Here is a 25,661-nt window from a genome sequence, read left to right on the forward strand (position 1 = left end):
AGGTAGAGACCAAAGTACCACTTAATAGTTTATTTATTTGTCAAATAATGATACCCTCTTACAGGGTATGTTCTGAGAAAAAAGGAGAGATAATACATGAAATTGTTTGAAAGAGTTAAAAAGAACTATGACAGATTATAAATGAAATTAAAACTCAAAATTCAACTCGATGTAATACTTACCTTTGGTACATGAAGTTGATAATTCTCTTACTTCCTGTTATAAAATACATGATATATAAAAGTATACAACACATATATTTAATTAAAAGAATAATAGTTTTTGATGGACCCTGATGCATATCCCTCTCATCTTAAAAAATGGAACATTACTAGGGCACCTGGGTGGCTCAGTCAGTTAAGCATCCAACTCTTGATTTTGGCTCAGGTCATGATCTCACAGTTGTGAGTTGCTCTCTCTCCCTTTCCCTCCCCCTCTCTCTCAAAAAAATAAAAATAAAAATAAAATAAATAAAATTGACTTTACAAATAAAATTGGCTTTACATAGTTAGTATTGTTTGCTTTCATATTAAAGGGGAAGTTATATTCAAGCATTCTGATGATGTGTAAAAGCCCTAAACAATATTCAAATATATTCATTAAAAGGAAAACAAGAACATATTAAAGAGTATCTAGAGAAGATCTGTTTTTTCTCTTAGGAAATGGACTATTAGAAAACAGCCACATTATGGAATATTCTAATTAAAGAAGATGGTTCCTTAAATAGGTAGTCTGACATTAATCAATCCCAAGATATTGTTCACCTGAGCAAGTGATGGAAGAATCTTCTTGCATATTTGCTGATTTCATCTCTGTATTCCAATATAGTTGTATCCAGAAGTGGTCTTGTTGGAGCATAGAAGGTTCCAAGGCTTGCCTCAAGCTGTGCTGTGGAATTCAAACATAGCAGCACTGAAACAAGTGAAACTCCTTCAATTACAACAGAATACTCATGTTTGCAGTCAGTCAGGTTTTGCAAACTTGGATGAAATATGAGCTTGTTGCAGGAAAGATGAAATTAAAATATGACAGCTGGTACAAAAACAAACCTGTGTATAAACTTTCACTTGAGGCAAAGCTGACAATGACTCTGAGCAACAAAAAGCTGTCAAAACTGAAGAAATCCATAATGAACCAACCTCTCACCACAAATGGGTAATTAAAACAGTGACTCATCAAAGTAACACAGTTTGAACTAGTATTTCCAGTAGAATCAACTCACAGTGTGCTGAACATTTACTCTTTACCTAAAAGGAGAAAACTAACCTTTTTGCACTGGGGATTGAAAGAAGTATTAGGAATGTTTTAAGTAAACATTTAAAAATAAATACAGCCCTACTGAAGTAATAACATCCTTCTAAGACAATTTTAAAGAAACAGTGAAAGTCCCCATACCTTCCCTAAATCTCATTCTAATAAACAAGATTGTTGGTTTTGTCCAAGTGTGAAAGCTAACACCCCTGGGAGGGATGTCATGCTAATCTGCTCTTGGTCAACTGACACCTTCCTAGGAAAAAAGGATTGGAGAGCAAGTTTTGATAAACCAGAGGGCTAGAGACTGGGAGAAAAAGGCACATTTTGCCTACTTCATAATTTTACCAAGCCATGCCTTTGGGGTGGTGTTTTCTCCCCCAAACACCTGGAAGTTATATAATTACAATAATGGTGAGCACTGTATGAGAAAACTTCAGCTTATAGTAAAACTCCATTGATTTTTATGCTACTAAGTGCTAGAGTGAATAAAAAATTCCTTATTTAGCAAAACTCTAGTTTTAGGTATATTTGGGTTTGAAAGTATTAAATACCTCATCAGAGTAATTGCTATGGACTTGGCTAAGCTGTTAGTAATTTCTTTTTTTTAATATCAAATCTAGACAGTAAAGTAAGGTGAACTTCAGAGGTATTTTCTTTCAAAGCAGCAGTCAATTCAGATTAAAATTGAATACAGCAATGCTATTGTGAAAACAAGCCAGAGCCTCTTGCCATTGCTTGTTTTCTTGACAGCATGTTTCGTACTTCTGCAATGTTCAAACCTATATGGAACACTCATAACTCCCAGCACAGTTACAGATTCATTAGATAGCCCAGCTTGATGTTTAAGGCAGAAATGAAGATCTCAAAGATAACCACAACACAGCACAAATGAAAGAACTCACTGGGTTCCACTAATAAAAGGAAAACAAATTACCATGTCAAATTTGTTAGATTCGGACAGAATAAATCTCAACAGAGAAGAATTCTGAATGTTTTAGAAATGTATTTTGCAGTTACTTGGGGGGAAATGCATATACCTACTTAAAATGTGCATATTCTGATAATCCAGCATCATGCAAGTCTTTTATTTTAATAGCCTAGTATCATACAAGCTTTTCATTTCCCTATCTTCCCAACACGGTGCCTTGAAAATATCCTTTATTAAAGCAAGAATCTGATAATGCCCATTTGTGAATTCCCTAATAACCTTTCTTACAACACTGGAATCTTACAACACAAATTCACCAAGGTGCTAGCAATTTCTCAGTGTCGTTGAGTGACAGTCAATATTTTATCTTCTCTACAATTCTTCAACTGTAAATTTAGCATCTCTTACACATATTGTGTATACTATAACAGGCTTTCCTTACATATTCTGCTTTTTAACCCCCTACTATGTACCTAATCTCTGAGAGTGTACCAATACTAAGAAATAAGTACTTGAGATAACTCTGTAGGCAGAAATATTACAGTAATATCTAGTAACCTAACATTTTAAAGTTATACTCTTCTTTTTATTTTTAACTAATATTCATTAAATACCTATGGTAGGCCAAGCATTGTGCTAGGCATTTTCTCACTGTAGAAATACTGGACCCTCCAGAGATGGGTTGGACTACCTCCAAAGAGCACATTCAATTAACATTAAATAAATATTTATTGTGGGCCTCCTAAGAGTTGCGCCAAGTCCCATGATGTGAACTTCCTGAAGGAACCTGTTCTTTAAAATTACTAAAATGAAGGTTAGGTACAGAATTTTATCTACACAATTTGGTTACTTTGGAAACATAATGAAATGGAAGAAGAAAATCTATAAACATTCAAAGAAAAAAGTAGGGAAAAAGCTCTCCAGTGAAGACCTTTTGACATATTTCCTGCTTTCTCTACCTTGTAAATTACCTAGGGACATTTTTCATTGTCCAGGACTTCCCATCATTAATGTCAATGCTTCTTGCAAAGATTTGAAATAAAGACACAAGTGCAAGAATGTTTAGGTGCATTTTATATTAATAACTCATAATAAAAATAACATACACTGGATAATTGGAAAATACAAAAATGAATTTCATTACTGTATGTGCACATTATTTTTCTCTTTTTTAAAAAAGTATCTTATCTGAGGGGCACCTGGCTGGCTCAAGTCAGTAGAGCAGGCAATTCTTGATCTTGGGGTGGTGAGTTCAAGCTCCATGCTGTGCACAGAGCTCACTTAAAAAACAATGTCTTATCTGAGATCCTATGGGCATAATTACTTACTGAAGGAAAGCAGAGGAATCCAAGTAGGCAGAGAGGTATCGGAACTACCAGTTAAAATGAAAACAAGGAGTAGCAGCCTGGGCCACAATTCTCTCATTCTCTCTCTCTCTCTCTCTCTCTCTCTCTCTCTCTCACACACACACACACACACACACACACACACACATACACACACACAAATCAGTGGTAAGAACTACCATCTAGACAAAAGACTTGGAGTATGAGAGAAAAATACTGATGTCTAAAATGAAGGAAGAATAAGGACCTTTATTTGGGGCCCTCTGTCTACCAGCCCCTACAGAGTACATGGAATTCTCAATTAAAGTTTAAGATCTGAGCATATTACACACATGAACTTAGACTGAAATGTACAATGACTGCATTGTGAGTTCCAACACAGGTATACACAAAAAAAGTTGTTCTTTATGTTGACAAATACTACACGCTAAGTACCATATGGATAATTATTTGATATCTGATCTTGTCAGTTTTAATAGGGCATTAACATTTGTCTTTTAATCTCTGATAATACAATTCAAAAAAATCCTCAAAACATAGTGGACTCAATAAAATGTACTTCATATATATACAAAACCCATTTATGAAATATATTCCATGTCTGACCTTCTCTCTCTGGAGTGAGCTTTTGTCTAAGAAGATGGTTCACAATGGCACTCATGCTGATAAAGCACTGGTGGCCCAGAGTGTCCCAGTTCATACTGCTCAGGATATTTATCGCCTCATATATCTCATCACAGTGAATGTATTGGAATATGATGTCTATCAGGCCCAGCTGTCCTCGTGTGAAGATACCTGTCACAAAAAAAGTAAAACCAAGTGATTCTTTTGAAAATAACAAGTAGATTAACAAACATAGAGTTAACATTTCCATAAAGGAAAAATAATCATTTCCTGCATAAGTGCTAGAAATGTGGCATTTAGAGGGGCAAGAATAATATGATTTTGTGGCTACCAGCTACCAACTCCATCTATCTTATGCCTGTCATTCAGCATATATTAATTAATTTATACTCCACATAATTAAACTATGTTCACATCAAAAGCCTGTGTTTAAACATATACAGCAGAGGCCTAAACAACAGATGGGGAAAATAGGGTTAGCTTTTGCAGTCTACCTAAAGATTCTTCTCTTGTTTATTCACTTTTAGGTAGACCACAATAGCTAACCCTATTTTTCGCACCAGTTGTTTAGGCCTCTGTTATATACGTTTAAAGACAGGGTTTTGATGTGACCACAATTCTTATTGACTAGCTCTATTAGTTCTAAGTTGCCTTTACTCTTCAGCCCCACATACTTTGGTGTGGGTGGGGATAAGTACAAATAGCCATGACAAATATGACTATATATATGCTTTGAAGTCTGTTTTTATTAATGGGTGCTCTCAATTGATAGTTTTTTCATAGATACCACATACGAGTTTATTTTAAATTGGCATTTAAAGACTATTCTTTTTGGGGCACCTGGGTGGCTCAGTTGGTTAAGCGTCCAACTCTTGGTTTCAGCTCAGGTCATGATCTCACGGCTTCATGGGTTTGAGCCCCACGTCAGGCTCTCTGCTGGCAGTGCAGAGCCTACTTGGGATTCTCTCTCTCCTCTAGCTGCCCTTCCCTCCTCATGCTCTGTCTCTCTCAAAATAAATAAATAAAAACTTTAAAAAAATTTTTAAAAAGTAAAGACTATTCTTTTCTACTGAAGAAATGATCAGTGTTAATCCTGCTAGTGATGCCCTTCACAGCTAATATTTACTATAAAATATCTTGGCACAATATAAGTACATTAGTTTATCCTTTTAAAATGAAAGAAACCGGGACTCCTGGGTGGCTCAGTCGGTTGAGCGTCCGACTTCGGCTCAGGTCATCATCTCACGGTCTGTGAGTTGGAGCCCCGCGTTGGGCTCTGTGCTGACAGCACAGAGCCTGGAGCCTGCTTCAGATTCTGTGTCTCCCTCTCTCTCTGACCCTCTCCCGTTCATGTTCTGTCTCTCTCTGTATCAAATATAAATAAACATTAAAAAAAACTTTTTTAAATAAACATTAAAAAATTTTTTTAAATAAAAAAATGAAAGAAATCCACTTTTTTTTATTAAAAAAATTTTTTTAATGCTTATTTATTTTTGAGAGAGAGAAACAAAGTGTGAGCAGGGGAGGGGCTGAGAGAGGAAGACACAGAATCTGAGGCAGGCTGTAGGCTCTGAGCTGTCAGCACAGGGTCCAACGTGAGGCTTGAACTCACGAACTGTGAGATCATGACCTGAGCCAAAGTCGGATGTGTAACCAAATGAGCCACCCAGGCACCCCAAAGAAAATCCACTTCTAATGTAAGAGAAGCAAGACCACAAAACAAAGGTGGGGCATTCTATTCTAATTTTATCATCTTTTATACATCCTTGATTTCATTTGAAACTAACAATTTCTGTGTAATTAAATGACAGTAAGTATTAGGGCTTTTAAGCAGGGTGGGGTTTTTTTTTAATCTTTTAAAAATGGTTGGCTATAAAATACTTTTTCTTCAAAAGTAGCAATGTTTATTGATTTGAGTGAGTCCATAAAAATTTCTTAGTACAAATAATCATAAAACCAAATGAGAAAATGTATGTAAAATTATTTATAAGCTGTAAAGTATATAAAATATTACTGCAATTCTTCTTTTTATTACTATCATCATCAACATCATTTAACTGGAATAGTTACAGGTTTTAGGATTTTAAAAAATACATTAGTTCATGCAAAAGATGCCAAAATTCTTCATACTAACTTCAAGTCACATCAAAATAAGAATTTGTGCTATATGTAACAGGACTCAACTTGATAGGGAATCTGGGGAATTGCCCTAACCATACCAAGCAATAAAACCTCACTATTCTTTCTGTGTTGGTAGAATCATGAATGGTACTATCCAAAAGCCTTCATAAGCTTGCAGTCAAGCACTGTAAACTCTCATAAATCAGGGTGGTTCCTTGGCAGTAGATATCAATGTGTAGGAACTTTATAGGAAACCAAAAATATCTGAAATCTGTTGATTCTGCTCGTACCCTAAGCAATACCTCTAGAAAGAGAAGAAACTTATTTGCTGAGAAAAAACACTAACATATAATCATAATCATGTTCAAAAGAGGATGAAGGGAAAATCTTAAGAAGTAGCCAAAGAAAAAAGACACAGGCACAAAGATATGAAAAACTGCAAACTTTGTTTCTGAAATTATGCAAGCCAGAAGACAACAGCAAGACTTTTAAAAATGCTTAGATAAAAATGAATTAAACTAAAATTCTGTACCTTCATAATAAAGAGTTGAAAATTAATGAAGAACCATAACAATCTTAAATATTACTAATAATAGAGTTCTGAAATAATAAAGCAAAAATTGATAGAACTAAAAGGAGAAAAAGTGAAAGCCACAATTATAATTGGAATTTCCTCACTCACTAGTTGAGAGAACACATAAACAAAATCAGCAAAAATAGAAAATACTTGAAAAACATTATCAGTGAATTTGACCTGACATTTATAAAACACTTCACTTAACAGCAAAATACATTCTTTTTAAATGTACAATTAAATTCTAATTGTAGAATATCAACCAAGATGGATCATATTCAGGGGGCTAAAACAAACCTCAGTAAATTTAACTGTTTTGAAATCATACAGAGTAGGTTCTTCTGACCACAACAGAATTAAATTGGATATCAATACAGAAAGATACCTGGAAAATCTCCAAATATTTAGAAATTAATCAACATTCTTTTAAATAAACTATGATTTAAAGAAGAAACCACAAAGTAAATTAGGAAATACTTTGAAATGAATAAAAACAAAAAGGAGTGCCTGGGCGGCTCAGGTGATTAAGCATCCGACATCAGTTCAGGTCATGATTTTATGATTCATGAGTTCAATCCCTGCATCGGGCTCTGCACTGACAATGGGAAGCCTGTTTGGGATTCTCTCTCTCTCCCTCTCTGAGATTTAGAAAGGAAAATATAAATAAATAAGATAAAAATATAACATCAAAACTTGTGAGATGTAGCTATAGCAGTACTTAGAGGGAAATTTCTAGCTTTAAGTGTTTTAATTAGAAAAGAAGGAAGGTCTAAAATCAACAATCCCAGCTTCCCACATTCAGAACCTAGGGAAAGTAGAGTAAATTACACCTAAAGTAAATAGAAGGATGGAAGCGATAAAAATAAGAACTAGTAAATAAAGAACAGAGAAAACCAATGAAATCAACAGCTAGTTCTTTGAAATGATCAGTAAAACTGACCAATCTTGGCCTAAATTCATAAAAAAAGAAAGCAGACATAACTTACCAATATCAAGAATAAAGACTACAGAACTACACACATTAAAAAATAGTAATATGAATAACTTTATACAAATAAACATAACGTAAGTGAGATGGATACCTTGAAGGACTTAAACTATCAAAGCTCTTGCAAGAGGGAATAGATAACTTGAATGACTCTATATTATTTAAATTTGAATTCATAGTTAAAGAATCTTTCAACACACATGTACATACATGCATGTACACACACACACATGCGCGTGCGCGTGCACACACACACACACACACACACACACACCCTTCATGTCCAGATGCCTTCATTGGTGAATTCTCCCAAATATCAGAAGAAGAAATAATATTAACTCTACACAACTCAATATACAAGAAGAGAGAGCACTTGACAACTTATTTCATCATGTTAGCATTAATTACACTGATGTAAAAAATGACAGAGACAGTACAGGAAAAGACAGAGAAAACTACAGACCAATATCTCCCATAAACAGATACAAAAATCCTTAACAAAGTATTAGCAAGTCTAGCAATATATTAAAAAGATCATAGATCATGAACAAGAGAGATTTATCCCACAAATGCAAGCTGCTAAAACATCTGGAAACTAATCAATATAATTCACCATATGACCAGAAAAAACATAATAATTTCAACAGATGCAAAAAAAAAAAAACCTTGAAAAATTCAATATCTACTCAAGATAATATATCTTAGCCAATTAGGAATGGAAGGAAGGGGACTTCCTCAACCTAATAACATTAATACTAATAGTGAAAAGACTAAATGCTTTCCATCTAAGATCTGAAACAAAGCAGGGCTGTCCTCCCTTGCCACCTCACTTAATACTGTACTGGAGATTCCAGCTGATGTAATAAGGAACCAAAATAAAAGGCATACAGGCTGAATAAGAATATGTAAAACTGTTTTTAAATGCCATTGTCATAGTCATCTCAGAAAGTCCTAAAGAATCTACAAAAACATTATTACAAATGGAAATGAGTTTAACAGGGTACATGGTCAAGATTTTAAAATTTTATTTCCATATAATCCCAATGAACAATTAAAATTGTAATTAAAAGTACTATTTGCAGTAGCACCCAAAAATATGAACAAAGTATGCATAAGATCTTTACACTTAAAATCAAAAAACACTGCTGAGAGAAATTTTATGGTTTTTAATTTTTTAATAAACTTTATTTATTTATTTATTTATTTATTTATTTATTTATTTATAGATGGAAGGAGAGAGAGAAAATGCAAGTAGGAGAGGGACAGAGAGAGAGGGAGAGAGAGAGAATCCCAAGCAGGCTCTGCACTGAGCGCAGAGCCCAAGTTGGGGCTTTATACCAGGAACTGCAAGATCATGACCTGAGCCAAAATCAAAAGTCAGATGCTTAACCAACTGAGACACCCAGGTGCCCAAAAATCACTGCTGAGAGAAGTTTTAAAAGATTTGAATAAATTGAGAGAGATACTGTGTTCAAAGATTGAGAGACTCAATATTGTTAAACTGTCATTCCACCTCAAATTGAACTACAGATTCAACATAATCCCAATCAAAATCTCAAGTACTTTTGTAAAACTGACAAGTTTGTTTTAAAATTTATATAGAAATCAAAGGATCTAGAGTAGCCAAAAACAATTTAGAAAAAGAAGAACAAAGTTGGAGAACTAAGAGTAATTGATTTTATGACTTACTATAAAACCACAGTAATTAAGACAGTGTGGTACTCCCATATAGACATATAGATCAGTGGAAGAGAATAGAATCTATTCATAAACACATACATATATGGTCAAGGCAGTTCAATGGAGAAAGGACAGTCTTTCCAACAATTGGTTCTGGGACAAATGAATATTCATATTTAAAAACTAATTTCAGGGGCCCCTGGTTGGCTAAAATTTTTTTAAAAATTAGGGGCGCCTGGGTGGCTCAGTTGGTTAAGCGTCCGACTTCAGCTCAGGTCATGATCTCACAATTCGTAGTTCGAGCCCCGCATCAGGCTCTGTGCTGACAGCTCAGAGCCTGGAGCCTGCTTGGATTCTATGTCTCCCTCTTTCCCTTTGCCCCTCCCCCACTCATGCTCTGTCTCTCAAGAATGAAAAAACGTTAATTTTTTTAAATTAATTTTAATCTATGCCTCATAGTATATGCAAAATTTTAACTTGGAACAGACCATAAACCTAATTGTAAGAGCTAAAATGTCTAGGAGGAAACAGGGTTAGACAAACACTTCTTAAGATGGTTAAAAAACACAAGTCATAAAATAATTTAAGAACTGAATTTCAGGGCACCTGGTTGGCTCAGTCGGTTGAGTGGGCAACTCTTGATCTCGGGGTTGTGAGTTCAAGTCCCACACTGGGTGCAGAGATTACTTAAAAGAACTGAATTTCATTAAAATTAAAAACTTCTGCTACCCGAAACACGTTGTTAAATAAATGAAAAGGTAAAACTATGAGCTGGAAGAAAAACATTCATAATACTAGTGTCTCACAAAAGATTTTTATTCAGAATATATAAAAAATCTTACAACTCAATAATAAACAATCCAATTAAATTTGGGCAAAAGATTTGAAGATATACTTTATCAGAGAAGATATATGGCAAATAAGCACATAAAAAGATACTAAGCTCCAATAGTCATCAGGGAAATGAAAATTAACACCATTACACACCCATTAGAATGGCCAAAATTAAAAAGACCATTAAGGCTAAGTGGTAGAATATAGAGTAACCAGAACTTCAAAATAGTTTCTTCTTCAGTTAAACATATCCTGAGCCTATGGCCTAGGCATTCTACTCCTAGATTTTTCCCAAGAGAAATTAGAATATATGTCAATATAGGGGCGCCTGGGTGGCTCAGTCAGTGAAGTGTCTGATTGTGGCTCAGGAGGTGATCTTGCAGTTTGTGAGTTCCAGCCCTGCGCTGGACAGCTCAGAGCCTGGAGCCTGCTTCAGATTCTGTGTCTCCCTCTCTCTCTGCTCCTCCCCTGTTCACGCTCTCTCTCTCTCTCAAAAATAAATAAGCATTAAACAAAATATATACATATATGTTAATATAAAGACTTGTACATGAAAATACATAGTATTTTTAGTGATATTAGCTTAAATCTGGAAACAATCCAGATGTCCATCAAGAGGTGGAGCAATATACAAATTGTGGTTTATCTACATAATGGGATACCACTCAGTAATGTAAAGGAAAATCTGAAGATGTACATACCAATATGGAAGATTCTCACAGATAAATGCTGTTTATCTCACAGATAAACAGATAAATGTTTTCACGTAGAAAAACACTTAAAAAGTACCTATCTTATGAGTCCTTTTCTATGAAATTTAGAAAAAGCAAATCTAATCAGTAATGAGAGAAAGCGGGTCAGTGCTCTTTTGGCCTTCAGAGAAATAGACTGCAAAGAGGTTTGAGAGAATTTTTTGGTGATTGAAATATTCTGTTTTGATTGTGGTGGTAATCATGAGGATACATACATTTGTCAAAACTCATTAAACTGCACATTTGGAATGGGTACACTTTATTTTATGTAAATTATACTCCAATAAACTTGATTTAAAAATCCATCATCACTCTACTTTAGCAGAATGCTGTCTGGAATAACAGTCTATTTCAAATGATTTGAGATCCAAGTTTAAGATTACTAGGCATCTAAGAAATTATCTGACATTTCTTTCCAGCAATAAATTACCCACAATTACCACCTGGGTAAAGTTTAGTATTTTAAAAGCTCACTAAAAGTAACTCTTTTGGAACAAACTGAGGGGTGCTGGTAGGGGTATGGGCTAAATGGGTGGTGGGCATTAAGGACGGCACTTGTTGGGATGAGCATTGGGTGTTATATGTAAGTGACGAATCACTAAATTCTACTCCTAAAATCATTATTACACGATATGTTAACTAACTTGGATTTAAATAAATAAATAAATAATATAGTGATTATGCCTATATTATGGCATATATACGTATAAATATGTATATGAGCTAAATATTCAGATTAAAACCTTTTTTGATCCCCTTCTAGATGACAATTCTAACTTCTCCTTCAGGGGCTAATAGGTGTTCTGCGATAAAATCATTTTACATTTTATTTTTAAGCCAAGGGCCTTATTTGCCTGGAGTTTTAGTAACTTTTAGAACCTGGACTCTCAGATGAAAGTAGGTACATAAAAATATTGTGTCAGGATTTAATAGCTATCTTTTGTGATTAAAGAAAACTCTGTAGGGCACCTGGGTGGCTCAGTCGGTTGAGTGTCTGACTTCGGCTCAGGTCATGATCTCACAGTTCATGAGTTCAAGCCCCACATTGGATTCGCTGCTGTCAGTGCAAAGCCTGATTCAGATCCTCTGTCCCCTTCTCTTTCTGCCCCTCCCCTGCTTGTGCTCTCTCAAAAATAAATAATATTAAAAAAAAATAAAGAAAATCTGTAATCACAATTGGAAATATTGACTGTTGTTTTAAATTTATTTCAGCCACAAATAACAAAAAAACCTCCTAAAAATGCCCTAAATAATAAAAGGTATATTATTTACAATACTAAAAAAGTAATCAAAACAGAACTTTTGAAGAAAACCTATTTCTTATAAAAATACTAAGAGAAAAATCATCCTACTAATTTTCTAGACAGAATGATACACCCACACGCACACGCACACACACACGTTGCCTTTGATTTTCAAAATCCTATGAGAGGGCAGATGTTAGCTTTAATTATTTCTTGCCTAATATTATCACTTGAATATTTAACCTTTTCCTAACTTTGCAGGCTCTGGGAGAGCATTGCAAGGGCACTCCAGGTAGATGGAATACTATCAAAATCACCATAGGAAGGAGGGAATGTGAGAGAGAGCACATGCCCCAAATGGGGAGCTACAGTAGTGCAAAAACAGCTGGGGAGATGAAGCCTGAGAGGCAGACAAGGGCTTATCAACCCCTGAAGGATTTCAAGCTAGAGAATCCATGACCAAATCTGCAGTTAGATTACCCTGGTGGCAGTTCAGGGGATTATGAGAAGATTGGAAGGCAGAAGATTACAGAGAGCTACTACTTGATCGATGCTTGAAAACAGGGAAGGTCCAGGTTAAGGTCATGACAGCAAGGCTGTACAGAGATGTTTTTGACGGTATTTAGAAGGTAGAATTGATGGGACTTGGCCACTGATTGCATATGGCATTCGGGGTGAGGGAAGATTCTAGGATGATTTCTGACTTGGGATTCCATCTGAATAATAGTACCATCAACCAAAATGAAGAATATAGAAGAAACAGGTTTGGGGAGAAAGAAATAAACTCTCAATCTACATAAAACAGGAGGAGAGCTAAAAATGGAACCTTACGGAGCCTCAACATATTCATGAATAGGCAGAAGGAGAACACAAACACGATGAAAAGGTGTTATCTGGGGTCATGGAAGGCAAGTACGATGAGAATTCTGTGACAGAAGTGGTAAGCAACCATTAAGTGCTGAAAAGTCATCAAGTAACATAACAGAAATGTATGTATCAAGTAGGAAGTCCCTGGTGACCTTTGCAAGAGCAGTTCCAGAAAACTAAAGACCCAAGCCAGAACTTGGTACTGTGAGGAGTGAATGGGGAGTGAAGAAGCAGAAAAAGTCAATGTTCACTATTATTTTGGTGAATCTGACTATGAAAGAAGGTGGTCATCTGACTAATAACAGAAGAGAAACAATGTTAAGGAAGAGATGTTTGTCTGTTGTTTGTTTGTTTTATGGTGTGGCTTGGGCCTGTGTCTTGGGGTATAGTAAGATTTTTGGGGGGAGTGGGAAAGCTGACAAAGTAAAGGTATCAAAAGAAATGTAGTGGGATCCAGAGTGGAAGTGGTGGTGGAACTAGTCTTGGACAAGAGGAAGGTCTCCTTTTCCACTGAATTGAGAATGAAAGATTTATGTTCATGTAGATAAGAGGTTGGTTAGGTTGGGTGGGTAGGTGGTAAGAAGCAGATAAACTTAATGAAGTATCAATTAAAAGGGAAGATTCTCTCTTCAGAGGGCAGAGAGATAGATGATCATGTGAGTTTAAAGAGAGCAGTGGAAGTTGAAAAAGGTACTGATGAGAATGGAAAAGCTTTAATATCTCTGTAATATAATTAGGGACTTGTCTTTTAAAAATTAATCTCAGTCTACATATGTGGAAATACGGGACAATGACTGCCAAGCAAAGAAATCTGATTATATTTTGCTTTACATGAGACAGTACTTCTTGGCTTCCACGTGGGAGGATGATACTTCTAGCTCCCTCCTGAGGAAGGCATGCCCTTCAAATTCTTCTAACAGTAGTGATGGCCTTTTAATCCCCAACACATTTGCATGATGATTATAAGGATTTAGAATGGAAGCTCTAGTCTTGGAACAAAGTTTTCCTTCAACATTACACTGACCTATTCTAAAAGTCAAACTCCAAAAATCTTAGCATATTGGCACCAGCCACTGCCACGTTTACATATGACAGCATTCTATTTTAAACTATGATCTATGTCAGCTTCTTAAATTGTAAGCTACACCTTGCATGTCAAATTTTCCAAAGGCTTGCATAACAAGCTTATGAAAAAATCTCGTAAATGCTCCCTAGTGGGGAAACTGCACATGCAACTACCTGTTTATATATGCAGTAACTTGAATTATACATGAAAATTCCACATGGATGCCCAGAATCAGCACTGTGTTAATTCAAGAAGTATATTAAAATTTTTGGATGTATTTAGTAGCAGAACCTAAGAAAAATCTGTTCTTTAAACAGGGTTTTCTTTAAAAAAAAAAAAAAAAGATCTGTTAGTTGGAATCTACTGTTTCAAGGAATCTACTCTTCCTAGAAAAATTAATAATCTGTAATAAATATTAATCTTATAATGTGTTTTTTAAAATTCTGGGAAACTCCATATCTAGATCTTTTAAAGAGTCTGTAAGTCTGCAAAATTTCCCTATCCCATAAAACTTAAGAGTCATATTGAAAATAAAATTTTAATGATAAATGTCAGTTGCAGAAGTTATCACCTTTTCATTTGAATGCTTGACTTCTATTGGATAATTCTCTTCCAAGAGACCTTCTTGGGAAAAAGATGTGACAGCCAACTCATTGCCTAATTGATTTAGGAACAGTGCCCAGGGAGACAGTCCAATTAAGTTTACAAGCTGGCAATTAGCAGGAAGCCCTCTAAATCCCTACACTGAGAGCCTGTTTACTTTAGTAAGAAGGCAAATGTGCTAGAGATAGGAAGAGAAAGCTGTGCTTTTTGCAAAGCTGTTGTGAGTAGGCCCACAAGGGAGGGCTGAAGAAAAGCTAGGTATATGTGGGCAGACAGCCTTCTGTTTGACAGGTAACTGGGTAATTTAGAGAGAGAGAGAGAGAGAGAGAGAGTGTGTGTGTGTGTGTGTGCATGCATGTGTGTGTGTGTGTGTGTGTGTGTTTTAACAGACATGCAAAACATCTAACATCCACTTTAATGAGCGTTGTGTATGGAGACATACAACTGTTAAACATGTAGTTGGGCAAAGAACTGGATTATTTTATAATAAATGAGATTCTAACCATTTTTTCTTGGACAACATTAACATTATATATAAATTTAGATGCATTTTTATTATGTGGAAAGAACACAGACCTCACATTATATCCATTATACCTTTCAGGTTAATCAAGTCATTTTTAAGTAGATTTATTTCATCAGTTCAATTTCAGAGGCAAGTAGATCCATTAAAAAATAATAAACTGACATACACTTAACAAACACTACAGTATCTTTAAAAACTTAACTTTGGGAGCACCTGGCTAGCTCAGTCACTTAAGCGTCTGACTCTTGATTTCAGCTCAGGTCATGATCTTGATGTTCATGAGATTGAGCACCGCATCAATCTCATGAACAGCTGCTGTCAGCACAGAGCCTGCTTGGTATTCTCTGTCTCCCTCTCTCTCTCTCAAACTAAATAAATAAATATTTTTTAAAAAATAAAAACTTAACTCTGTATCACAGAGCCAAACCATGCATAGAGTTTAAAAATGTATTGACTTTTCTATGTTTTCAAGTTGCGATAAAATGCATTAATTAAAATCTATTTTTTAAACCTAAATCTATTTTTTAAGCCTTACACACTCCAATCTGAGAAGCAATACATACATATTATATAAAATAATTTTAATAGGGGCACCTGGGTGGCTCAGTCGGTTAAGCGTTGGACTACAGCGTAGGTCATGATCTCCCAGCTCGGGAGTTCGAGCCCTGCATCGGGCTCTGTGCCAACAGCTCTGAGCCTGGAGCCTGCTTCAGTTTCTTGTCTCCCTCTCTCTGTGTCCCTCCCCTACTCACACTCTGTCTCTCTCAAAAATGAGTAAACATAAAATCAATCAAATCAAGTCATTTTAATAGAAAAATTATCACATTCCTTCAACACAAAATTTTTTAATGGGCATAGTAAATAGTTTTAGAATATTCACATATGTATTTATTTTGGAAAGTATCAAATGTGGAAGTTTAAGCTTTTCATTCATCACAATGGACAATTAGTGCAATTTCCAAATTCTTCACTATCTAATGTTCCCTAACACTTAGAAAATCATCCACAAAGCTTTCTTAAACCATATGAGGGCACCTGGCTGGCTCAGTTGGTGGAGCATGTGACTCTTGATCTCAAGGTTGTGAGTTTGAGTCCCACGTTGAGCATAGAGATTACTTGGAAAAAAAACACAACTACATGAAATGTCTGAAAGGCAAGCCTATTTACAGGAAGACACAGAAAACCTACATTTCTAGAATGGTTTTATTCTCTTAATCATAATGTTATCATCATAAACATTTTACTTACTCACCAACTTCCTTGACTTACCAAGTTTAAACAAAAGTGCACCCAAAGGTCCTCTGTCAAACCTGAGGAAGAGGAGATCATAGATGTCCCCACTTTTAGGCTTCTGAGAAACCACCTGAGGAGCTATCCACTGCATTTGAACAAGACTGCTGGAAATGTCAAAGAATTTATTGAACTGCAGAGTCTCCCTGGGTGAGCGGTCTTCAGCCAAGAGCTGGATGTTAATAGGGGATAGAGCCATATCAAAAATTTGCAGCTCCCCTTGGTTGCTGCCAACTAGTAGAATGGCGCCACTTGGGTGACAGCTTATTAATGAAGGCAAAAGTTTAGCCTGGGCTAAGAGAGTTACTCTACGGTGAGCTTCATAAAGAATTACTGAAGAATCTTCACAGCCCAGAATCAGTTTGTCTTCAGTAACATTCCTGCAGCAGCTAATGGCCTTCGATCTTAGTGGTATTCTGGTTATTGACACACACTGGATTTTATTCCGAACACATTCATAGATGCAGCTGTCAGCCATGGGCTCTTTGTCTACACTGATGGAGTGCTCCACTGTCAACACCTGATAAGGCTGTTTATTGCCAAAGCGAACATCCAGCGGATCCCATTCTGTGCGGACACAGCTCAGAACCTGTGAGAAAAGTATCAAGTATGTTTACACAGACCTTGGTTTTTCTTCAGCTGTCACACATACGACTGCATATTAATCCAGCATCCCATTGAAGACCATCAATTATCACCTTAAACATCAGCAACATTTAAATATGTATGTGCATATATATTTGTGCATCTCTCATAGAACACATAAATATATATAGCACATATATAACACAGCTGCAGAAATTGTAACATTTTAACTTTAACACTTTGTTTTTGAAAGTCTGTAAATAACTTAATGTTCAATATATAAAAACTAATAAGGTGGGCTTTTACTAAAATAGTATGGTAGTAGAATATCTAAAAATATCAGTTTAATTTTTAAAACAATGAATAAAGGACTTATTTATTTCTTTTAAACACCAAGAGTTTATTTCTTTTTCTTTTTTTTCTTTTTTGTTAGGAGCACCTGGGTGGCTCAGTCAATTAAATGTCCAGCTCTTGGTTTCAGCTCAGGTCATTATCTCATAGTTTGTGGGTTCAAGCCCCACATCAGGCTCTGTGTTGACAGTGCTGAGCCTGCTTAGGATTCTCTCTGCCCCTCCCCTGCTCGCACTTGCAGGTGCGCACACTCTCTCACCCAAAATAAATAAAAACTTTAAAAAAATAAAATAAAGTTATTAAAATATACCCTACTGACTGAAGAGCTATCTGAAAGGAAAATTTGTCAATACATTTTCTAGCTATAAGGTGCTCTGTTAGCAGATCATTTGCAAATAGGAAGTTGAAAACACCAAATGCAATTAGGTAGTCATTGCAAAATACCAAGAAAAAATACAGACTTTTTAATCCAAACTTGCATATACTAAGACATCTCTCATATTTATGCAGCTGGTTTTTCCTCCCCAAATGAACTTAGTCAGGAGATGATCAGGTCAAGATATAATGTTAAGATAAAGAAAAAGTACAGTGTATAGTTAAGGGAGAAACATTAAATGACAATGCTCTGAAAAAAAAAGCACAAAGGAGAGAAAATAATCCAAAAACAGAGGACCCTGGCTGATGAGACTCATGTAAGCTAACAAGATTAATTTGATGTCTTCTATCATCTTCCATAAGGCTTGTTCAATGTTATCCTCTACAAACTTCATGATCAAGAATTCCCTTCTTTCACTGAGTTCTTGGTCTTTCTTTTTTTCTTTTTATTGAGGTATAATTGACATATATTATATTACTTTCAGGTGTACAACAAAATGATTCAATGTTTGTATATATTGAAAATGATCATTATAGGAAGTCTCATAAACATCCATCATCATACACAGTTATAAACTTTTTTTCTTGTGATAAGTACTTTTAAGATTTACTGTCTTAGCAACATTGAGTTCTTGGTCTTAATCCTATCTTCAGGCACTCCTCAGATTAGGTGAATTCTGAAATCTAATAACTCTTTAAAGATTCTTAAAAAATACATGCCAGAGGTTTCAGGAACTAGTCAGTAGAATTCAAATGGGAATGGTTGTGGTAAAGGACACGGTGAAAAGTTTTAACAAAGGCATAGTGAGCAGGCAAAGAATGAGATGCAGAAGAACAGTGTTGACAATTAAGGGATGAAAAAATAAACACCTAAAAAAATTTTTTTAATGTTTATTTATTGTTGAGAGAGACAGAGACAGAGAATGAGCGGGGGAGGGGCAGAGAGAGGAGACACAGAATCTGAAGCAGGCTCCAGGCTCCGAGCTATCAGCACAGAGCCTGACATGGCGCTCGAACTCATGAGCTGTGAGATCATTACCTGAGCCGAAGTTGGATGCTCAACCGACTAAGCCACTCAGGTACCCTCAAAGACTTTTATAGTGTGTGGTGGCCTGCTTAAAGTCTGGAGATCTTTAGAAAAAAGATCTCTGCTTTAATTCTAAAGTAATAGGAAAGTACAAAGAAGAAAAGCACAGAAACAGACAGTGTGTTAGCTAAACCACAGATTATGCTATGTTCCAATGGGTCAGTTAAGAAAGACTGTGACAGCAGACCTAAGAATAGATGACCATGATTCAGTGTTTTATTTTTTTGTTGTTTGCTTTCTGTTTTGTTTGTTTGTTTTTTAATGTTTATTTATTTTTGAGAGAGAGAGAGAGAGCGCGCGCAAGTGAAGGAGGGGCAGAGAGAGGGAGGGAGACACAAAATCCGAAACAGGCTCCAGGCTCTGAGCTGTTAGCACAGAGCCCGGTGTGGGGCTCTAACTCAGGACTGTGAGATCATGACCTGAGACTAAGTTGGCCGCGTAACCAACTTAGCCACCTGGGCACCCCGTTTGCTTTTTGTTTTTTAAAGAAAACTGTGTAATAAAGAAAGAAATGATAAGAGTTTAAAAATTCAAGCCAAGAAAGAACAGAAAAGGTAAAGAAGAATCCTAAAGGTCTTGGAATTTCTAATTTCAAGGATAAACAAGCTGGTAGTTTCATTCCTAAAATGAATTGTTTCAGTCAAGTTTGAATCAGTCAGCTTTAAGGCTGAAACTTGTTGAAAAATGCACAGAGATTATTTCATTTTTATTCTTAAAAAGGCTAAATTTGAAAAAGTAGAGCTGTTCCAAAAGTCATCAAAAAAGGAACAGTATAGAGTAGGAAAAGCATTAAATAGTTAATATAACTGATGCTCTCTCCGGAAGATATTTTAAAATTAAGAAAGCAGAGAAAGCAGAAAAGCAATTATAGTGAGCTGGAGATAGGCGCAAGATTGTCATGTTTCATGTTTAGCTATAGAGGGCTGGTTCAAACTAAGTGTTTATCGGGACACCTGGCTGGCTTAGTGGGTAGAGGATTCGACTCTTGATCTCAGGGTCATGAGCTCAAGCCTCATGTTGGGTGGAGAGCTTACTTAAAAAAAAAAAACAAGTGTTTATTATGACCATGAATATAGCATCCCTGATTCTGGCAAAGTGGTGATGGTGGCACTATAGTTTTTGAATCTCTCTAAATCCCTACATGAAAGAAACAGTTCAACTAAATAGCAAAACCAAAAACCTATGGATGACTAGATGAGAATTCGAGAGAGCATTGTATGTAATGACTTTATGCTCCAATAATGTAAATAAAGTACAACTATTTAAAAATGCAAAGGAAAGAATTGATAAAAACATAGGCAAAAAGTTTCTGAATATTCTCAGTAATTTATATTAGTAGTGGTAGTACTAGTAGGATTATTCTCAGACTGTTAAGTGTATACTGTGACATAAAGTAAGCAGGTAATTGTGAGATATTATAATTCATCTCCCATGTCCCTGAAAACTAGGCTTTTTGTATGAAAAAGAGGAGATACAGATGTAATATAGAAGAGATTAAATTTAAAACCCTGTATCCTGAATTTGAGTTACAAGTAACAATGTGACAAAAAGAGGAACCAACTTGTAGAGGCTCCAAATATGAGACAAATTTGAGCTTTCAATAGGATAACGACTACAATTTATAAAACCCATCAAATTAAATATATTTAAATTCATAAATTATCAATTCTACTTAAAAAACAAAACTAATTGGTTATCTTCAGGGAGTGATAAGGAACCAACTCATTATCTTGAAAACTAGTAAATAAAAGAAAAGAAACAGACATTTATCCTGATTATAATACATGAATTCAACCACTAGGAAAACAAATAGGAAATGAGTAGAAGTATCTATAAAAGTATCCCAATTAATAAATGAAAAACTAGTAATTAGAATCATTTGCAATCTAATGAATTAATGGATCTAGGCACTGAGCATTAGTAGCTGCTAACATCAAAGAAGAGAGACAACCAAGAGAGAACCTGACGTTACGTGCCTTCTGATGAAAAGAACACACCGCCCCACGGTCTTGCCAAAACTGACTAACTTGCAGAATTTTCAAAAGACAGAGAAACATGTTGAACCACATGATTATGCAAACAACAAAATCCACACTATGAGACACTGCAGTTTCAAAAGATAAATTTTAAGGAAAAGAAAGCAATGGAGAGGGGGATTTGTATACTAAAAGAGAAACATTAAAGTGGTTTTTAAAAAAAAATTTTATGTGTATTTATTTTTGAGGGGGGGAGGGGCAGAGAGAGAGGGGGATAGAGGATCCAAAGCAGGCTCTGTGCTGACAGCAGCGAGCCCAATGCAGGGCTTGAACTCACAAATGGCGAGATAATGACCTGAGCTGAAGACGCTCAACTGACTGAGGCACCCTGAAGTGTTTTAAATGGATAATACTAAACTAAAGTTTTAGGAGATGCATTAGGGTGATAAAAACTATATGGGTATATAAGAAAGTGATTAAAAGTCATGACAGAGGTTACTTTTGGGGAACAGGAAGGGTTGAAATCATGATAGTACATTCATAGTATTTCTGGGCACCTGGCAAAGTTCTACTTCTTTTTTATTTTTTTTATTTTTTATTTTTTTCAACGTTTTTTATTTATTTTTGGGACAGAGAGAGACAGAGCATGAATGGGGGAGGGGCAGAGAGAGAGGGAGACACAGAATCGGAAACAGGCTCCAGGCTCTGAGCCATCAGCCCAGAGCCCGACGCGGGGCTCGAACTCACGGACCGCGAGATCGTGACCTGGCTGAAGTCGGACGCTTAACCGACTGCGCCACCCAGGCGCCCCGCAAAGTTCCACTTCTTGACTTGAGTGTGGTTCCAGGGGTATTTCCTTTGTAATAGCTCATTAAACTATACATTTAGTTCATGTGGTTTTCTTTATGCATGTTTTTTTTTTTTACAATAAAGAGATTTTTTTAAAAGCTACCATCCCTAGAATATAAAATCTTTGTTATGTAGTTGAAAGCTAACACAGTACATACATTTCTTGGGAAGAGACGTTTCTCAAATATTCTGGCTTTTCAGTTGAATGCATTTATAACACTTTCTGAATGTTTTTTTAATCAAATTATGCCATATTGAAACTTCGTCTCATTTTTACTTTTTCATTAGTTGCTGCTCCTCTTAATCACTGCAAAAATAGTTTTAAGTTTTATGGGAAAAAGGTTATCTTCGTGAGGTTATATTTCCCTATCCCTGACTACAGGTTTTAAGGTTTAATAGCTCTGCTTAGGTGGTTTTGATTAAATTGGTAAACAAATTCAGTGACCCCTTCTGAGTAATACAGCTTGAAATTACCATCATACTCAGAAAGTATTACCTAATCCATATAGCTGAAAAGTTAAAATACCTGCTCAAATACAAAGGTAAGGGAAGAATTAGTTGTGTAGTCATCACATTTTTGACAAAGTGAATGAATTAAATAGTTCTGTGATGACTATAATAACTTTCTAAAAAGGAATACATAAAGAGTATGTGGAATTTAAATAAAAATGATTACCATGTTATATATGATAATCCACACACACACCATTAAAAGCTGTTTTAAAATGAATTTACTGATAAAAATTTCTTTCTCTGCGCACTATCTATTGTATATTTTTCAAAGAAATTTTTTTTCCTAGACTACATAACTCTCTCTGCTCTCTGCTTCTAATTAAGATATGTGCTGTTGTTTAGAGCTCTGCGGTGTGAAATTAGACCAGGAGTTTTCTAATATCCATAAAATAAATTAAAAAATGTTCCTCCTCCGAAAGACAGATAATTCAGTCACAGAGCGCTTAGTTCTATGTTTCCTTTGTTTTCTTTTTTTTTTTAGCTGCTTGGTAAGCCAATTTTCTACTTAGAATCTACTGTTAAAACTCTCATTTGGTTCAGTATGTGGGCTTTATCCTTTCCATGGTCTGTTATGCAAAAATGATGTTTTTTTTTTTTTTTTTTTTTTTTTTTTTAGTTTGCTGTAAAGCAGTGACTCTTAACTTGGATGCACATGAGAATCACCTAGGGAACCTGTTAAAGAATACTGGTGCCTCCTCCCTCTCAGGAGGTTCAGATATAACTAGTCTGGGTGGGCTCCTTTGTAAAAGCTCTGCAGGTGATTGTAATGTGTTGCCAAGGCTGGGAACCACGACTCTAGGATCTTGCCACTTTCCAACTAAAAGCTTATTGTTATATTTTCTGATTGAACTTAGATGGGAAATGCTTTTTAAAAATTCTATTTTTTTTTTTTACTGTTTATTCATTTATTTTTGAGAGAGAGAGAGAGTGGGAGCAGGATAAGGACAGAGAGAGACACAGAGTCCGAGGCAGGCTCTGAGCTGACAGCACAGAGCCGGATGTGGGGCGTGAACCCACAAACTGTGAGATCATGACCTGACCCAAAGTCAACTCTTAACTGACTGAGCCACCCAGGCACCCCTAAAAATTCTATTTTTTAACAGATGCAATGACTAAATTTCCCTTCTATGAGGTTGCTACTTTTTTAGTTTGAATTTTACGGAACTGATAAACTGAGGGTTGGTGGGGGTGAGAGGAAGGGGAGGGTGGGTGATGGGTATTGAGGAGGGCACCTGTTGGGATGAGCACTGGGTGTTGTATGGAAACCAAATAAATTTCATATTAAAAAATAAATAAATAAAAAGTATAGTACAAAATATTTAAAAATAAAAAAAAGTATATTGTATCTTTTATTCTGATGATTGGTTCAAGAAGTCTATTGATGACCAGTGAAAAAAAATTTAAAGACATATGTCTGAATACCGCTTTTATCGACTAGTGGTTTTTGTTCATGATAGTCTAAAAAATGTGCTACAATTAATTCATAGTTAAAAACTATGTCCTCAATGGGAAAAAAAGAAATAATTATTTCCTTAGAGATTTCGTCCAAAGACATATGCATATGTCTTTTGCATATGGAAGTTCACACGAGGGTCTGAAAAAGAAATCTTTTTTCTTTACTAACTTTTTTAAAAGATTTACTTATTTTGGGGGCTCCTGGGTGGCTCAGTTCGTTGAGCATACGACTTCGGCTCAGGTCATGATCTCACCATTCATGAGTTTGAGCCCTGCGCTGGGCTCTGTGCTGACAGCTCAGAGCCTGGAGCCTGCTTCAGACTCTGTGTCCCCCTCTCTTTCTGCCCCTCCCCTGCTTGCGCTCTCTCTCTCTCTCTAATATAAATAAACATTAGCAAAAAAATTTAAGGGTTTACTTATTTTTGAGAGTGAGAACACAAGCTCTCTCTGAAGCAGGCTTCCACTGACAGCAGCAAGCCCAAGGCGGGGCTCGAACTCACAAACCATGAGATCATGACCTGAGCTGAAGTCGGGTGCTCAACTGATTGAGCTACCCAGGCACTCCCTGAAAAAGAAGTCTTTGCAAATTTTTCCAAGAGTCTAACTTTGATAGACTGAAAAGGCCAAATCCAAGAAAAAGCTACTCTTGCTTAAAAAAAGAAAAAGGAATTATGTATCTTAATATATAGTAGGAGTGAAAAGGGGGGCATTAACTATGCAATCATTGATGAATAGCTAAAAATCACATACAAATACATCACCAGGAGCAAGGGAGACAAAAGCAAAAATGAACTATTGGGACTTCATCAAAATAAAAAGCTTCAGCACAGTGAAGGAAACAATCAACAAAACTAAAAGGCAGACTACAGAATGGGAGAAGATATTTACAAATGACTTATCTGATAAAGGGTTAGTATCCAAAATCTATAAAGAACTTATCAAACTCAACACTCAAAAAACAAATAATCCAGTGAAGAAATGGGCAGAAGACATGAACAGACACTTTCCAAAGACACACAGATGGCTAACAGACACATGAAAAGATGCTCAACATCATTCAACATCAAGGAAATATAAATCAAATCCACAATGAGATACCACCTCACACCAGTCAGAATGGCTAAAATTATCAACACAAGAAGCAAAAGGTGTTGGTGAGGATGCAGAGAAAGGGGAACTCTCTTGCACTGTTGGTGGGAAGGCAAACTGGTACAGCCACTCTGGAAAACAGCATGGAGGTTCCTCAAAAAGTTAAAAATAGAACTACCCTACAATCTAGCAAGTGCACTACTAGGTATTTACCCAAAGAATACAGAAATACAGATTCAAAGGGGCACATGCACCCCAATGTTTACATCAGCATTATCAACAATAGCCAAGCTATGGCAAGAGGCAAATATCCACTGACTGATGAATGGATAAAGAAGATGTGGTATGTATGTATGTATGTATGTATGTGTGTGTGCATATATATATATATATATATATATATATATATATGTATGTATGCTGAGTATATATACATATACATATATATGTGTGTGTGTGTGTGTGTGTGTATAATGGAATGCTACTCAACCATCAAAAAGAATGAAATCTTGTCATTTGCAACGTGGATGGAGCAACAGTGTATTATGCTATGCAAAATAAGTCAGTCAGAGAAAGACAAATACCACATGATTTCACTCGTATGTGGAATTCAAGAAACAAAACACATGAACATATAAGAGAGCTGGGGAAAAGAAAAACAAAGGGAAACAAACCATGAGAGAC

At 35.8% G+C, this 25,661-nt stretch overlaps 1 protein-coding gene across 5 annotated transcripts in view; it reads right to left on the reverse strand.

Annotated features, from left to right (window-relative positions):
* The window catches only part of LOC123580849 (WD repeat containing planar cell polarity effector), a 387,009-nt gene that overhangs the window by 230,276 nt on the left and 131,072 nt on the right, over positions 1-25,661 (reverse strand). For all 5 annotated transcript variants that reach the window (XR_006703493.1, XM_045446220.1, XM_045446221.1 and 2 more), the window contains 3 exons: positions 16,677-17,286; positions 4,135-4,323; positions 765-888 (listed from right to left, as the gene is read on the reverse strand). Coding sequence is in view for 4 of the 5 variants with exons in the window: in XM_045446220.1 (XP_045302176.1) it covers positions 765-888; positions 4,135-4,323; positions 16,677-17,286 (923 nt within the window). In the remaining variant the exon portion in view is untranslated. The remainder of the gene's footprint in view (positions 1-764; positions 889-4,134; positions 4,324-16,676; positions 17,287-25,661) is intronic.

This window comes from Leopardus geoffroyi, chromosome A3 (assembly GCF_018350155.1).
Source record: "Leopardus geoffroyi isolate Oge1 chromosome A3, O.geoffroyi_Oge1_pat1.0, whole genome shotgun sequence".
In the NCBI taxonomy this organism is placed as follows: Eukaryota; Metazoa; Chordata; class Mammalia; order Carnivora; family Felidae; genus Leopardus; species Leopardus geoffroyi.